Genomic DNA, 15,914 nt, shown 5'->3' with positions numbered 1-15,914 from the left:
GTCCAACAGCTATTTCTCAGCAACGTCACGTCACGTGGACGCTTCCTAATGGCACGCGCCCTCGAACCCAAGCGCCTTTCTCCCCCGATGTGATTCGCGTGCAGTGCCATTGGCTGCGGGTCTCACATCTCCATGCCATCTCCAAGAAGCATGGCGGCACGCATGCGCCATTTCTTTCACATCGTCCCGATGGGTATTTCGGCCGCGCGCTTGGCATTTCCGAGCAGCGGGAGTGCGGCGCGTATATAAAGGGCCACGGTTCTTCGCAAGACGCCCTTCTCTGCGCCTTCCCTCCTTCTCCATTACACGCGCGCGATGATGAAGCTCTTGCTCCCGATCGCGCTCGCCAGCTCCGTCCTGGGGTGGTTCCCTGGGCAGGATGCACCGGGTCTACGCCGCCGCGACGATTTCTCGTTCGACATCAACCAAGGCCAAGACACGCAGCGGGACACCGCGAGCATGGATGCGCCTGACCTGGAGTTCACCACAGATGGTGGCACGCCGGTCTACCACCCCTACGAGTATCAGCGGATTGGCGACGATGGTATGTGGCTGAGCGCATATGCGCCTTCGCTGAGGCTTATCGAACGCGTCCAGGTCCCCTGCTGCTCCAGGATGTTCATCTGACCGAGCTATTCGGGGCCTTCGACCGCGAACGCATTCCAGAACGCGTTGTACACGCCAAGGGCGGTACGTCCCCGGGCCTGCTGACCAAGATCGTCTTGCTGACTGGGATCGTCTCCGTCCCCAGCGGGAGCGCACGGCTACTTTGAAGTCACCAACGCCGAGTTCGCGAGGAACTACACCATGATGTGCGTCGGCACTGACCCCGACGGGCGCTGTTTCGTGCTGACTGACAACTCCGGTCTATAGGGATGTCTTCAGCGAGGTCAGTGGCGGGACCGAATATCTCCAGAGCCCATCTGACTCACTCGTGTCGCTAGGATGGTCTTCGTACTCCCATCACCGTCCGCTTCAGCACTGTCGGCGGGGAGCAAGGCTCCGCTGATGAGGCGCGCGACCCCCGTGGCTTCGCGATGAAGTTCGTGTGCTCCACCATCTTTCGCCGACCTTCCATCTGACCTCATATTTTCCCCTCCCAGGTTCCGCACGCGCAAGGGCATCTGGGACCTGGTCATGAACAGTACGCATATCCCTTCCCGTACTACCGTGTCCGCAGAATACTAAGCGCCCATATGCAGACACCCCCGTCTTCTTCATTCGCGACGCGGCCAAGTTCCCGCACTTTATTCATGTAGGCAAAGCCTGTCGGCATCTACGCCGGACCGAGACGCTCATGCGTTTCTTGTAGACCCAGAAGCGCAACCCGCAGACGCATCTCAAGGACAAGGAGTACGTTCAGCGTGCTTGGCGGGTCCACCTGTGAATCTGACTGCTTCGCAGCATGTTCTGGGACTACCTTGGCTCGAACCCCGAGTCGCTTTACCAGGTACAGTTTCCTTTCCTGCATCTTTTCGCGCGCCCGCTCGTCACTGCATCGCACGGTGGCTGCTGATTTCGCGACTATCGCCGTCGTGCTTTATGACCGCCGTCAAGCATGCAGCTTCGAAGTCGCACGCTGATTTACCGCACCCACGGTTTTTTTGTGGCCTGCATGCTAACATTTCTTCCAGGTTATGCGCTTGTTCTCCAACTTGGGTCCGTCGTGTCGGCTTTACTGCCTCCAGCTCCGAACTGACATTGCACAGGTACGCCCTACGGCTTCCGCTACATGAATGGCTGGACGGGACACTCCTACCGGTGAGTTATCGCTGCTAGCGGACATTTTCCCGTGTTGGCTCCATACCATTCGCATGCTCGCCATCCCTCCTACCACACGCATTCCGAATCCCTGGCGCCTTCTCTCCGGATTGCGCGCGATGTTGATACGCTTCTGACATCCTTTTCCTTCCCACAGTTGGATCAAGGACGACGGCTCGTGGGTGTATGTGAAGCTGTACGCGGAGAGCATGCAGGGCATCCGGAACTTCACGAACGCGGAGGCGACGAAGGTGCAGGGGGAGAACCCGGACTTTGCGACGCAGGACCTTTACGAAGCGATTGAGAATGGGACATACCCGGGGTGGACGATGTATGCGCAGGTCCTGACGCCAGAGGATGCGGAGAAGTTCAAGTATAATGTGCTGGATCTGACGAAGTAAGTGAAGGTCCGTGAGGTGGGTGGGACAGTGGCTCACGGAGTTCGACAGGGACTGGGGCTTCGACGATGTGCCGCGGACTGAGATTGGCAAGTTCTACTTGACGCAGAACCCGAGGAAGTGAGGCGATCTTGCTGTCTCTGATATCGTGCAGAAGCTGACGTACTTTACTTTGCTAGCTACTTCGCCGAGGTCGAGCAAGCTGCCTTCTCGCCGTCACGCATGGTCGAAGGCTGGGGACCATCGGCGGACCCAGTGCTGCAGGCCCGCTTGTTCTCGTACGCAGGTGCGTACATGGGCACTTTCCCTCCATCACTGCTTCTCACAACGCTTCCCAGACACGCACCGCTACCGTCTTGGTGTGAACTACATGGTATACCGTTTTGCCTCATTCTCACCACAAAAGCCATGTTAACACGGTGCTTCCCTTCCAGCAAATCCCTGTGAACTGCCCCTTCGCGCGTGTCGGTGAGCGCGACTGGTCGTGTGTTGACCAGGGAATGGTAGTGCTGACTTATGTGTGTAGCCAACTTCGAGCGGGATGGTGCCATGAACGTTCTTGGGAATCAGGGTACGTCGAGGCATCGAGGGCGTCGTTCTGTCGTCTTACTCATGTGATTGTGCAGGCAACCGTCCCAACTACATGTCGACGCAGAGCCCGATTAAGCTGGCGAAGCGTCCCTACGTGGACGATACTCACCAGCAGTGGACGGTTCGTCTACGTCTCTGTGCTTGAAGGTTTTCGTCTGAACATATATATCTGCAGGGTGGCGCCGTATCTGCACTGTCTCGCGTCACTGAGATCGACTTCGATTGGCCTCGCCGCTTCTACGACAGCCTCTCGCAGACTGACAAGGAGAATCTCATCAGGTATGTTCTCTCGATTGGGAAGCATCGCTTTTACTAACCTCTTTTAAGCAACATCGTCGGTCACCTCGGTGCCGCGAAGAGCGAGTATGTCCGGCAGCGGCAAGCGTCCCTCTTCGCGCATGTCGACCCCGATCTCGGGCAGGCAATTGCGGATGGGATCGGTGTGAGCGTCGTGCCTTTGGAGTTCTCGAACGACAAGCCAACATGGGAGGGGACGACGATCGACAGTTCGAACAGTACCCTCGAGTACTGAGAGATCAGTACTTGCTAGCAGTTCGAGGACTTTTGACGCTACATACCTATTTACGTGGAGCTACCTACCGCATGAAGGAATGAATTCCCTTCATTACCTGTGAGGCTTTATAGCTGAATCAGAATAGTGGTTGTTGTGTTCGTTGCAAAACGTGCGTCGTTGAACGGCAGTGACGGAGCGATACCTCCATTTGGAAGGTATTTGCGGCGAACGCCTCTTGCTTCCAACGTCGACGCCGTCGAGTGCCTTGCTGCTTCACTGCATTCTCCTTCGACAGAAAGCCTTCAGGAAGCACAAGAGAGCCACAAAGCCGCGCGTTGAGAACCTGCAGCATGCCTTGGCCGATCGACATACACATTCAGAGCGACCAGGATGTCGTCTCTATTGACCGCGACGAGCTCAAGGAAGCGCAGCTCACCGACATGCTGGACCTACTGAGGGACAGCCAGGCAACGGCGTACCAATGGACCCAATTTGCAGCGGAGTACTGGCGATTGGGGAGGCTGGATGATGCAGAGCAGCTGGCTGAGTCGGGTATTGAGGGTGCGTGTCGAGGCCATTCTCTGGCCCAGTGGCTTACAATGACTTTACATAGTACTCACGGCGAAGGGGATGAGCCACGGGCTCTCTGCCCTACACGCTCTATTGTCCAACATTCAACTAGCACGCGTCAGGAGCGCGCCTAAAGTCATCCTACCGGACGCGAGTGTGTATCCTGTCGATCCCCCACCGCATCCAACTGACATGAAGCGTAGAGATGGACATACTCCACGAGAAGACGAAGGAAGATTACCACGGCTCCGCCACACAACATCTGAACCACTGCGCGGAGGATAGCGAATACCTCTCAGGCCAGACATGCATGCTCACCCGAGGTATGGCAAGCAACATCACCTTTGCCCGCCTCTCCTCATCACAATACTAGCTATCATGCAATTGTCAACCCGCGCCATCGACGACGCGCTCAAGTCCTTTGACTTCGTCCTGACCAAATGGCCTACGAACTTCGTAGCGCTCATGGGCAAGGTGCGTCGCTGTCTCTTGAGCAATACTTCCCTTCTCATCCAACTTGTAAGGCTCGGATTCTCCTTCTCCACCGCAAGCATCGAGAAGCACTCAAGCTCTTCCAGCACGTCCTACAGCTCAACCCGAACTGCAAGCCTGATCCCCGCATCGGCATTGGCATGTGCCTATGGTCCCTCGGCTACAAGGACAAGGCCCGCCTGGCATGGCAGCGGAGTCACGAACTCGATCCCACAGACTGGTCCGTCAACCTCTTGTTGGGCTTGTACGAGTACAACGCAGCAATGAGCGACGAGGAGACGGATGAGTACGCGACTCTCCTGGTAGAATCGTCATTGGCGAGGATTACGTCAGCGTTCAAGAAGAACAACAAGAGCGCGGCAGCGAGTAACATACTCGCGGAGATCTTGCTGCTGAAGAAGGAGAAGGGCAAGGTGAGGCCGATGGAAGTACGTCATCATCGATCCTAACACGAAGTTTAGGCTATGAAACTGGCGGAACGCACTATCCAATTTGCAGACACGCTATCGATGCTGCATGAAGGGCACTTACGTCTAGCACGCGTGGCTCACCGCAACGGTGACAATGCTATGGCGATGAAGAACTACGAGGTCGCCGTCAAGTCAAAGAACGTGCTCGCGTCGATCGGTCTCGCGCAGATGCAAATGCTCAACGACGAGATCCCCGCCGCTATCCACACCCTCGATACCCTCGTCAAGCTCCCCGAAGCCAAGGATGTACCCGAGGCCCTCGTCATGCTCGCCTCGCTCCGCGCCTACCACCGCCCCGGTATCTCGAGCTCCGACCTTGCCAAAGAGCGCGCCCGCGCGCGCGAGCTCTACACGCGCATCTCGAGCCTCATTGCCGATGGTGCGCGGAGGGTACCTGCCGTCGTCGCGAGCGACCCGGACATGTACATCGAGATTGCGCAGCTGTGGCAGGCGGACAACCGACCGCGCACGCTCGAGGCGCTCGAGCAGGCTGCGCGCGTGTGTACGACACCGGCGGCGGGGGTGGAGGAGCGGCCGGTAGACCCGAGATTGATGAATAACCAGGGGGTGCTGCATCACATGCAGGGGAAGCACGAGCCAGCGGTGGTGCTGTATCGACAGGCGATCACGAAGACGCTGCAACTAGGGCCCGAGGGAGAGATGATGGGGGCGACGATGCTGTACAACCTGGGAAGGGTGTACGAGGACTCGAGGGATGACTTGGCGGCGAAGGAGGCATACGACAAGCTTCTTGAGTTGCATCCAGAGTATGTCGATGGTGAGCAAAGACTGTTCCATGGCGTTAACATCCTGCTCATGTCGCCGTCCAGCCAAGATCCGCCAAGCACACATGCTCATTGGTATCAACAAGCATAACGAAGCACACGACCTCCTCAAGCAGGCTCTCCAATCCCAACCCAGTCACGGCAACCTCCGCGCCTACTACACCTACTTCCTCTCTACCACCCACCCGCCCCGCATCACCAAGGAGTTTGTCTTCGCCACCCTGAAAGATCACGATAAGAACGACGTGTACGCGCTGTGTGCCGCCGGTGCTGCACACTATGCCCAGGCGCGCGAGAGCCGGGACAACTCGTCGAAGGGCCTCGAGGACAGGAAGCGCAACTTCCAACGCGCGGTGGAATGCTATGACCGTGCGCTGCACATCGACTCGCGGTGCGCGGTGGCGGCGATGGGATTGGCGATTGCTACGGCAGAGGACGCACTCGATACGCTGAGCCGGGGGAAGACGGAGATGAACCCGGCGGCTCGGCAGAGGGAGGAGTTGGCGCGGAGGAAGCAGCACGGCGAGGCGTTGGACCTGTTCGGCAAGATCAGAGAGTCCTTGGACAGCGGCAACGTGTACATCAACATCGGGCACAGCCACTTTTTCCGGGAAGAATTCGACAAGGCGATTGCCCAGGTGAGTTCCACTGCCCCTCACTAATCTCGTCCGCCTTACGGAGCTCCTCCAGTACGAGTCTGCGCTGAAGCACCTTGGTCATCGACATGTACCCCTTTTGCTCTATCTCGCGCGAGCATGGTATACTCGGGGCACCCGTATGAAGCGCGGCATGGAGCCTAGGAACCTGATGAAGAAGGAGTGGGCTGAGCGGATTAGCCACATCAAGAAAGCACTCGCCTACGCTGAGAAGGCCCTGCACGTCAGCCCCGGCGACAAGGCCATCCAGTACAACATCGCCATGATCACGCAAAAACCTGCCGAACTGCTGCTCAACGCCCAGATCCAACCACACCAACGTGAGTTGGACACGCTACAGTGGGCCATCGATTGTGCGCATACCGCACAAAAGTATGTACTTCTTGCTCGTCCTTCGATATGCCTTGCTGACAACCTTTATGTGCAGACTTTACGCTGCCCTGTCCGCCGATGAGTCGCCCGTGTTGCCGTATTCTCGCGATATCGCCGACCAGCGACATACCTACGGCAACAACTTGCTACGTAGGGCGGACGAGGCATTGCAGAAGCAACGCGAGTATGAGAACACCATCAACGCCGAACATGAGAGCACGCGGCGGATGCTTCAGGAGAAGCGCGAGCGCAAGGAGGCGGAGATGGTGCGTAGTAATAAGGCCTTGTGCTCGCTTTTTATGAACTGACTTGTCTCTAGCGTGAAGCAGAAGAGCGGCGACAGCGGGAGATGGAGGAGCTCGCGAAAGCGCGGCAAGTGGCGCAGGCTGAGGCGTACGCTTGGAGTCGCGACATACAGGCGGCCAGTGACGAGGAGCGCGAGCAGAAGGCGGCGAAGAAGACTCGGCGGGCCACGAAGCGCGCAGAGTCACCGCCCGCTGGGGAGGAGGGCGCTGAGCCAAAGAAGCGGAAGAGACAGAGCCGATTGAAGAAGGGTGGGCGAGACGCCGCGCCTGACTCTGACGGTGACGTGCCGATGAAGGAGGAAGACGATGCAGCTGAAGACGAAGCGCTGTTCAGCGATGGCGAAGGAGAGGAGCCTGCGAAGAAGGTGAATCTCTTGAAATTGTCCGTCTATTCTGTTCCCTGATATCCCTTAGCGAACACGAAAACAGCGGGTTGTGGACGATGATGACGACGAGGCTCCGCCCGCCTCTGCACCACCACCAAGTAGTAAGGGCCATAGCAGAAAGCAATTGTAAGTTTTCTTCATTGGCGCTGCGTATGTTCGTGTGCTGACGGCCTTTTAGCAAAAGTAAGGAGGTGCTATCGGACACGGACGATGAGGACATGGTGGCATAGTTTTTTGTCGTTGATCATGTGTATCCAGGTTGTAATCTCTTCGCCGCTTTATCTACGCTATCGCATACTCATTCTTCAGTGTCTATTTCTGATGAACCTCGTCTTCGATACGACGCAGACAGCAAGACGAAGCGTTTAGTGCACTAAAGTCATTACCTCATTGACTTCGGTCAACTGGGAAATGGACTTGATTGTCTGATAATTTGCACAGCTTCGCGTGTCTGAGTCTGGAGTCTCAGACTCAGGTTGCCATCCGCAATAATTCGAAGTCTTACTCTCGTCTATGCACCGCTTTGGCCCTAGCGACTGGATGTTGACTCACTTCACCTTCGAGACATCTCGCTGAACTGAGTCGTCGAGCCTCATGGATTAGGTATAAAAGACGGTGAGCTGCACGGTCTTCTCCATCCACCTCAACATCTCAAGTACCCACCCAACGCCCTTCAAGCCCATCAAGTATGTTCTCCATCGCTGTTTTCGCCCTTCTCCCGGCCGTACTTGCGAAGCCGCTCCCTCGTCAGTCGACGTCGACGCCGATGTCGACCGGAGCCGTCTATATTCACCCCAATGGCAACACCAACTTCTGCCTCGGTGCCACCGGCACGGGCAACGGCGCGCCCGTCGACATCTTCGACTGCTCAACCAAGACGGCGAGCAGCCCGGCATGGGTTCTCAATCCTGACCGCCAGCGCTTCCAGCTGGACGGTACCCAGATGTGCCTCGATGCCGGAGTTAACAGTGAGTGGCCTCTCTTACATTTCTTGGTATCTAACTAACGGCATCACAGTCGGCGACGGTGTCTCCATGAAGATTTGGCAGTGCTACGACAACCTGCCTCAGCAGCAGTGGACATACAACAACGACGACCAACACTTCTCGGTCAGCAGTGGCGCGGAGTGCCTCGACCTTCGCGACGGCGTCGTCGCCAACGGCACGCCTGCCCAGACATGGGAGTGCAGCGCCCCTAACACGAACCAGAAGTGGACGACGAGCGCGTCGTCCAGCAACACCACGACGCCTACGCCTCCCTCGACCACTGGCCAGGTATTGCACCCTAACGGGAACACTGCGAAGTGCCTTGACGTGAAGGGCGATGTCGCGAACGGCACTCCGGTCGACATCAGCGATTGCGACGGCGCCAGCGACCAGAAGTGGGTCCTGTCGCGCGGAACCACCTCCGTCAAAGTCGCGGGCACGAACTTCTGCCTTGACGCCGGTGAAAACAGTAAGTGCTCGATTTTCGGTTCTCTCGTCTGTCATACTGACTTGATGCGTAGTTGGCAACCGTGTGGGCATGAAGCTCTGGCAGTGCTACGATGGTCTTGCCCAGCAGACCTGGTACTACACCGACGACAACCGTATCGCCGTCGAGGGTCGCGGCCAGTGCCTCGACCTCACCGGCGGCGTTCTCGACAACGGCAACGTCGTCCAGACATGGGTGTGCACCGACGGTAACACCAACCAGATCTGGAACTGAGCCGGGAGTCGATCAGGAGCTTCAGGGATTTTGGGGAAACAACGCATTCATGTAACTCTGGCATAGCATACAAACACAACTCGCATACCGCATCCAATTCATCCATTCTTGGACACCTACACAAATTCTTCTGAAATCTCCAGTGCTTTTCTAATGCAAGTGAGGTCTCTCCATATCCATATTCCGACTTGAGCACTCTTTAGCTTCACTTTTGACCTTTTTCAATTGCTGCGCGCCCTTGATATTCGGTTACTATCTCTCGGACCAATCATGTCGCCGGAGAATAGATACTGTCATAACATCGTCGCGCCAGTGTACAACACACAACTTTCTACGTCAACACAGTACAACGAGAGGCAGGCATAAACAAAGACCGTAGGTATCATCATCATCAACCCCAACCTTAAATATATCCGTTGACAGCCCCAGGCATTTAGCACTGGGTGTCAGAGTAGACCTGGGTCGAGAAGCACTGGAATTGAAGGTGAGCGACACGCCGACGCAATTACGGGGCCTATACTCACGTTGAAGTTGTCAGCGTTCGAGATCTTCTCGGAGTCAGAGAGCTGCTGGTTCTCCTGGCAGCCGTAGCCGACGTCCTCCGTGCCCTTCAGGGCGTGCGTGAGCTCGTGGAGGACGGTGCCGCCGCGGATGTTGCGCTCGTCGACGGTCGTGCCCGAGCAGAGCTGCTCCGTCTCGACCTCATCGTAGAAGATGTCGCAGAAGTAGACGTTCGTCGTCGAGATGATCGTGTACGCGATAACGCCCTGCTCGCACGCGTTCGCCTCGTCGCTGCAGTTGAGCGTGCGCGAGTCGTCGTCCTCGTTCGCGACGGCGTCGAAGACGTCGCCGACGTCGGAGGCGGAGTTGTCGCCGAAGTAGTCGGTGAAGACCTCCGAGTCGCTGTTGGAGCTGACGTAGTCAGACGCGATCTTCGCGAGGTCCTTGCCCTCCTTGTAGCTAGAAGCTTCGTCAGTACGAAGATTGTACGATGGAAATCATGAGCACGTACGCAGAGTCGATGAAGTCCTTCTTAGTGCTGTCATCGCACGTGTCCTTGGCGCGCTTGTTCAGCTTGAGCTCGCGGCGGGCGATGTCGCCGCTGATGGAGACCTTGGCGCTGTTGGACTGCACCTCGACCTTGGAGAAGTCGCCGATCGACTTGACCTTGTTCGCGGCGATGTCCGGCACCTGGAACCACGTCACGGGCTCGATGCTGAAGTCACCCTCGCCAGCGCCCTCGAAGTTGTAGAGCGAAGACACTGCGATAGCGTAAGCTCAGGTCGATGTAAGCGGGATGCAAATAGTGCTTACAGTCGTGGGTGGCGTTCACGGACGAGCCGGGCTGTATCGTCACGTAGTTGTCCTCGCCGAGCTTGTCCATCGCAAGCGTGACCTTCACACCCGAGAAGTCGACCTTCGAGTCGCCCTTCTTGACGAAGAAGGAGCGCGTCGGGAGCTTGTCGTCGAGAACGGAGCCCGCCTTGAGCACCTTGACGGCCTCGCTGCCGGTGTTGGTGACCGTCGCAACGACGCTGAGGTCGTTGAGCGACTTGACGCTCTCCGGGGCGGAGACGTCAATGGAGAGCGTCGGCGAGCGACGGAAGGGGCCGGCGGCGGCGGTGGACGCAAGGCCGAGGGTGGCAGCGGCAGCAGTGAGAGCGAACATGGTGACTGAAGAAGGAGGTGCGAGAGGTAGCTGGTCGACTGGAGGACAGGAGCTGAGGCTCTGGACTGCTGGGGAATGAGCAGCGTTGACGCTGGGTTTATATACCCTTGCCACCCTGCTCACGACCGCGTGCAAGCATCGTCGTCAAACCTCGCTGGCCTCGGGTGAGCGGAGCTCGTCGTATGGCTGGGCATGCGCTCGCGAAGGCGGGCGCTGGTGATGATAAGTGCTCAACCCGCCTATGCAGCCCGGCCAGAGCCCGGCGTAGGATGAGATGAGAACCGGACGCTTCCGTTGATGGTCAATTGCGCCAAGCCTATGCCAAGCCCTTTTTGCTGATGCGTATGCGGGGAACACTCACGCAAGTTGAACTTCCCGAGACGTGCGGCGGCCCCACTGCATTGTGCTCAATCTGGCAACACACGCACGGGTCTGCACAGACCGGAGCGAGGCCTATGCTGTCTATCACGCCCCAGCATATGCTGAGGTGAGATATCATCGACTCGACCATTCAGACTCGACTTTCGAAGGGTTGGCTGAAGTCAACGCTAGGCTTCTAAAGTGCGGTACGCTTTGTCAACGACTGCGCAGCGTCCCCAAACATAGCATACCACTCGCCTGATCTGCGCCTTCGCCTGCCATTCACGCTGCTCGTTGCGGCCACCGCGAGTCTGGATGCATTAGGCAGACGTTCACGGCCGATTCGGTGTATCCCGAGCTTGCTTCAAGTCCGTGCTCGCGTCAGATAAGTAAGCAATAGGGGCGGCCGTGTAGAGACCGTAAGACGTCGACGCGAGTTTGAAAGGCCGTCATCAACCGTGATTGCTGGCAAAGCCTCGTCTGTTCGCCGATAAGTATGCGCAGAGGTAGCTGATCCCAGAGCCTTGCACACAGACTTCCAGGATGATACGTGCTCAAGGAAGTTCCAAAATCATAGTTGAACTTGCTGGTGATCTCTGCCTTGCATCGTTCTCTTGTGGAGCTTGTGTACAAGTAAGGTCAATGTCAGGATCCGACGAGACATAAAGATGTGGATGCGTGTGCATCCTATCTCTGTGCAGTGCACCAGCATACTGAAAGACGTCAATTGGTTCCCTTGAGAAGTCCCGAACGGTCCTTGGTTTCAAAGTCGAGCGTCTGAACCAGAGGAGGATGTGAACGCGCGGGCCCTATGCGGGCTTGGAAGCAGATATCCATACCGTGGTCCGTTCTGACCGTAGTGACATTGCCAGAATGCGAAGCGAAGGGACGTTATTAGGGTCGTTCAAACCTGGCGGAATTTCGCGAAAAGGAAAAATTCGGCTCTTTCGAACAGAACTTTTGGCGCGGGATTCGGCCTTTTCGAGTGATTTTTCGCGAGAAAAGGGAGAATTCGATTATTCTGAACAGAGGTTTGAACACAGAGGAAGGTCATGTGGCTGTGTCGAACAGGATTCTCGCCCGTTTCCCCCGCCAAACGGTACCTTTTTCAGATTTTTCCCTTTGTGCACAGGAAAAATACGAAGACACGAAACGAGCTTTGAGGGACCCTATTAGACCGTATTTGCACCGAGATATATCGACGGGTTTTGCATGCAAATCCCGTTGTTTTCAATGGGCAGTCGGTACAGAATCTGCTGATATATCCTGGTGCAAATACGGTCTATTGTTCAAGGTCGGACCCAGAAAGCCGCACAACTGCCAGTTAAGGATGTTGGCCCAATCGTGACACGTGCAGACTCGGAAATATCCGGTGTGTGATGGCTGCGCTGCCAAGGACGACGTCCTCACCACTGTTGACATCGTCGAGGGCGACGACGGCGACACCAACTCACGACATAGACATTGCTAGAGTTCTCCTTTCACTTCATTCCGCCTTTTTCAACTACAATGTCGGATTCCTTCGCCGATCTCTGGAATTCTACCGCGCCGTCGAAGCCGGCGGCGCAATCCAAGCCGCTCGGTGCGCAGGCTGCATCCCCTCAGGCAGCATATGGCGCGCGACGACCCGCCCCGGATGCCTTCTCTATACTATCCTCGGCGGGATCCCCCGCCACGTCGCGTCCGATCACTCCATCGACGAGTAGGTCGCCTGCCGCAGCCGCGCCGCGTCAGATGGGCGCGTTGCGCTCTACGGGGACGCCGGTGACTGGCGGGGGAGGGGACGCGTTCAGCAGCCTACTTAGCGGGACCCTATCGACCTCGGGAAACCCGGCGAACATGACGATGGCGCAGCGGCAGGCGCAGGCGGAGAGCGCGCGTCTCGAGGCCTTGCGGCGGCAGAGCAGTGCTGCCGGGCGCCCGCAAGCTCAGACGTCGTCCGCGTGGGCGGGCTTGGATGCGCTGGCGGCAAGTAGCAAACCATCGCCTGCACCCGCACCGAGCGCGTCCTCCGGCTTGGGTGACCTCCTCGGCTTCACCTCCCCAGCACCTGCACCTGCGAAACCTACACCACCGCCTAAATCTCCCCCTCGTGACGACGACTGGGGTCTCGGCGATTTCGGATCTTCCAAACCCTCTCCGGCCCCCGCGCGATCACCCCCTCCTGCTACGAAGAGCGGATCGCTCTGGGACCTTGACGACTTTGCTTCACCTTCCACAAATGGCGCAAGCCGGAGTCGCGCGGATACTCCCAGTAAAGACTTCGACTTCGGCAACCGCGAGGATCGCGACGGGCTCTTGCACGGCAGCGGGGACGAGGAGGACATCCTGGGCGACCTGGCGCGTCCAGTCGATCAGGTAGCGAAAGTACGTGCTATACTGTTTTTTTGCATCCATATCAAGCTAACATCCTACTTAGCCTCCTCCACGCGCACAATCTCAGAATTCCTCTCCACCTCCTCGATCCCGCACGCAAACCGCGTCCCCGCCTCCCCATGTCCTCGGCCAGCTCATCGAGATGGGCTTCTCCATCACGCAGGCGAGGACTGCGCTCGCCGCCACGGACACCGGCACGGATGTACAAGCTGCTCTCGAGATCTTGATCGCGAATGGCGCAACTGGCGGCAGCGACTCCCGCCCACGATCTCGCGAAGACCACGAAGACGCGCCGCCACCACGGCTACCGCGGAGAAGACCAGACGCTCCGCCCCGCAGAGACTCCTCGCCAAATCGACGCGGCGACGGTATCCTCGGCGATCAAGCCAGCGTCTACATCGCCCAGGCCTCCGAAGTCGGGTCCACGCTGCTCAAGAATGCGAGCGCGTTCTGGAAGCAAGGCAAGCAAAATCTACAGAAAGCTTACGAGGAGAAGATCGCTCAGCTCAACACCGGCGAGGAGGGCTCGCGCTCGCGGCCGGACTCTCGTCAGCGAGGCAGTGGTCGGCCGAAGTGGATGGAGCAGGCTGCCGCGGAGGGCGCCGAGGAGCCGGCGTCGTCCTCGGCCTTCCGGGATGTCGATGCGCACCCAGTGCCGCCACGCCGACCACAGCAGGCAAACGGGAAGGCCCGCGCCGAAGCACCTGCAGAAGTCGATCTCTTCGGGCCTGCGCCGACGCCTGCTGCGCCGGAGGAGCGCAAGTTTTATCAGTCTCCGTATCGCAGGAATGCCCCGTCCTCTAGGTCAGCACCTAAGCCGCCCCCACCTAGCGCAACGCGGACCCTTGTCCCTGCCTCTGCCTCCGCCGTTCAGTCGTCGACGCAACACAAGACGCGCGGCAATGAGGCCGTCAAGCTCGGGCAGTACGGCGATGCCGAGGGACACTACTCCGCTGCAATCTCGTGTCTACCTGAAGGACATATCCTACTTATTCCACTGTACAACAACCGCGCGCTCGCTCGACTCAAGACCGGCGAGTACAAGGCTGCAGAAGCCGACGCGGGTACCGTACTCACCCTCGTTGAGGCCGTCGGCGGACTGGACGCTCGCTTCGGGGATGGCGGGCGTATCCAGGCAGGCGACGGCGCCGGCGTGGTCGACCTTGGCGAAGGCCTCTTGAAGGCATGGCGCCGTCGCGCAGAGGCGCTCGAGGGCCGAGAGCAGTGGGCGGAGGCGAGGCGGCTATGGGAGAAGGTGTCGGGCGCGGGCTGGGCTCGCGCGCAGGACCGCACAGAGGCCGCGCGCGCGGCTGGCCGCTGTCGACAGATGCTCGCGCCCAAGCCCGCGCCCACAGCCGCACCCCCGAAGCCCAAGCCCGCCGCGCCGCCGAAGCTGCGGCCCGCTGCACTCATCTCAGCCGACTCCGCGCGCGTCGCCGAGCTGCGCAAGGCCGCGGAGGACGCCGAGGCGGAGGACGCTGCGCGCGCCGACCTGAAGGACACGGTCGATGCGCGGCTGCTGGCGTGGAAGAAGGGGAAGGAGGCGAATGTGCGCGCGCTCATCGCGAGTCTGGATACGGTGCTCTGGCCGGAGCTCGGGCCGGCGCTCAAGGTGGATATGAAGGATCTCTTGACGCCGGGGCAGGTGAAGGTCAAGTACATGAAGGCGATTGGCCGGTTACATCCTGATAAGGCGAGTGTCATATTCTGTTCGCGAGGGACTGCGAGGGTAGGGGGATCGCCGACATGATACCTTCGGGCGCTCATGATCCTTTATGCTGGCTCTGGCTTCTTCTCATCTCACTTGTCTTCCGTTCTTCTGTCTGCGCGACCACAGCAAGGCTAACGCATGCGCAGCTGAACGCGAGCAACACGACGCTGGAGCAGCGGATGATTGCGAACGGCGTGTTTGGCACGCTGAACGAGGCGTATAACGCCTTCGTGACTAGCGGGAAATGAAGGCCAGGTGTTGCTGATATGGATGGAGGGAGGCGCTGATACAGGACAGAACGCCGCGTGGTAGGACACGAGTGTTAGCCTATGATTGAGCAGAAAAGATTGTAATCATTTTTCTGCCCCTTGGGCGGCTGAGCGAGGGTGCCAGAACGCATACGCCCGTAGGCCCTTTTAATCCAGGACGATGGCGAGCACGTACGGTGGCGCTTGTCCGACAACAACGCGTTTTTCATGTTGGCACGAGTCTGACACATATCGCCAGCTGTAGCTGGTTCTCCAGAGCCGTGTCGCGCGCTCTAGACTTCTCCTTGCATACTATGCCCAGCTTCGGATGGACATGCTGATGTTTTAACGTCGGTGGCAAGCGAGGTGCGGAGCGCTAGCGATTTGACCAGTATGCACGCAGAAGGACCGGCGGACTTCTTGCCTTGACCAGTGGTGCAAGCCCACTTACGCGCCACTGGGCTAGTATGGCGAGCCGGCAGGGCGCGATGTCGTTGTTAGTTGGTGGGTGACTCTTTCGAATCAGAGTCGGAGATGGTAGTC

The 15,914-nt window shown here is 58.3% G+C and overlaps 6 protein-coding genes across 6 annotated transcripts; 5 read left to right on the top strand and 1 right to left on the bottom strand.

Moving 5' to 3' along the window:
* The first annotated feature begins 272 nt into the window (after positions 1-272).
* SCHCODRAFT_02620726 (catalase-domain-containing protein) lies at positions 273-3,460 on the top strand. Its single transcript, XM_050345016.1, has 20 exons — positions 273-544; positions 598-690; positions 752-812; positions 874-889; positions 945-1,042; positions 1,104-1,144; positions 1,203-1,255; positions 1,313-1,353; positions 1,405-1,450; positions 1,635-1,659; positions 1,710-1,761; positions 1,919-2,158; positions 2,211-2,279; positions 2,339-2,445; positions 2,498-2,532; positions 2,594-2,627; positions 2,686-2,730; positions 2,786-2,871; positions 2,926-3,029; positions 3,078-3,460. The coding sequence occupies exons 1-20, from the start codon at positions 316-318 to the stop codon at positions 3,280-3,282; spliced, it is 1,680 nt and encodes a 559-aa protein (XP_050200301.1). The 5' UTR covers positions 273-315; the 3' UTR covers positions 3,283-3,460.
* Positions 3,461-3,704: 244 nt separating this feature from the next.
* On the top strand, positions 3,705-6,917 carry SCHCODRAFT_02501229 (protein prenylyltransferase; the record flags this gene model as incomplete). Its single annotated transcript, XM_003037690.2, has 9 exons — positions 3,705-3,825; positions 3,878-3,988; positions 4,038-4,157; positions 4,208-4,308; positions 4,359-4,754; positions 4,788-5,574; positions 5,627-6,219; positions 6,272-6,609; positions 6,665-6,917. The coding sequence occupies 9 exons, from the start codon at positions 3,705-3,707 to the stop codon at positions 6,915-6,917; spliced, it is 2,820 nt and encodes a 939-aa protein (XP_003037736.1).
* SCHCODRAFT_02244304 (uncharacterized protein) lies at positions 6,894-7,852 on the top strand. Its single transcript, XM_050342175.1, has 4 exons — positions 6,894-7,279; positions 7,344-7,426; positions 7,479-7,678; positions 7,742-7,852. Exons 1-3 carry the CDS (start codon positions 6,959-6,961, stop codon positions 7,528-7,530), a joined length of 456 nt encoding a protein of 151 aa, XP_050200300.1. The 5' UTR covers positions 6,894-6,958; the 3' UTR covers positions 7,531-7,678; positions 7,742-7,852.
* Positions 7,853-7,988: 136 nt separating this feature from the next.
* SCHCODRAFT_02537556 (ricin B lectin) lies at positions 7,989-9,121 on the top strand (the record flags this gene model as incomplete). The annotated part of the gene is made up of 3 exons (XM_003037689.3): positions 7,989-8,268; positions 8,318-8,755; positions 8,808-9,121. The coding sequence occupies 3 exons, from the start codon at positions 7,989-7,991 to the stop codon at positions 9,005-9,007; spliced, it is 918 nt and encodes a 305-aa protein (XP_003037735.1). The 3' UTR covers positions 9,008-9,121.
* A 319-nt stretch (positions 9,122-9,440) lies between these two features.
* On the bottom strand, positions 9,441-10,676 carry SCHCODRAFT_02598775 (zincin; the record flags this gene model as incomplete). Its single annotated transcript, XM_050344031.1, has 4 exons — positions 9,441-9,479; positions 9,532-9,967; positions 10,020-10,269; positions 10,322-10,676. 4 exons carry the CDS (start codon positions 10,674-10,676, stop codon positions 9,441-9,443), a joined length of 1,080 nt encoding a protein of 359 aa, XP_050200299.1.
* Positions 10,677-12,455: 1,779 nt separating this feature from the next.
* On the top strand, positions 12,456-15,591 carry SCHCODRAFT_02620718 (uncharacterized protein). Its single transcript, XM_003037688.2, has 3 exons — positions 12,456-13,403; positions 13,456-15,105; positions 15,270-15,591. The coding sequence occupies exons 1-3, from the start codon at positions 12,546-12,548 to the stop codon at positions 15,369-15,371; spliced, it is 2,610 nt and encodes an 869-aa protein (XP_003037734.2). The 5' UTR covers positions 12,456-12,545; the 3' UTR covers positions 15,372-15,591.
* Positions 15,592-15,914: the final 323 nt, after the last annotated feature.

Source organism: Schizophyllum commune (genome assembly GCF_000143185.2).
Source record: "Schizophyllum commune H4-8 unplaced genomic scaffold SCHCOscaffold_5, whole genome shotgun sequence".
Lineage (NCBI taxonomy): Eukaryota > Fungi > Basidiomycota > Agaricomycetes > Agaricales > Schizophyllaceae > Schizophyllum > Schizophyllum commune.
The sequence above is the reverse complement of the archived record's forward strand: the minus strand, read 5'-3'. Positions and strand labels throughout refer to the sequence as shown.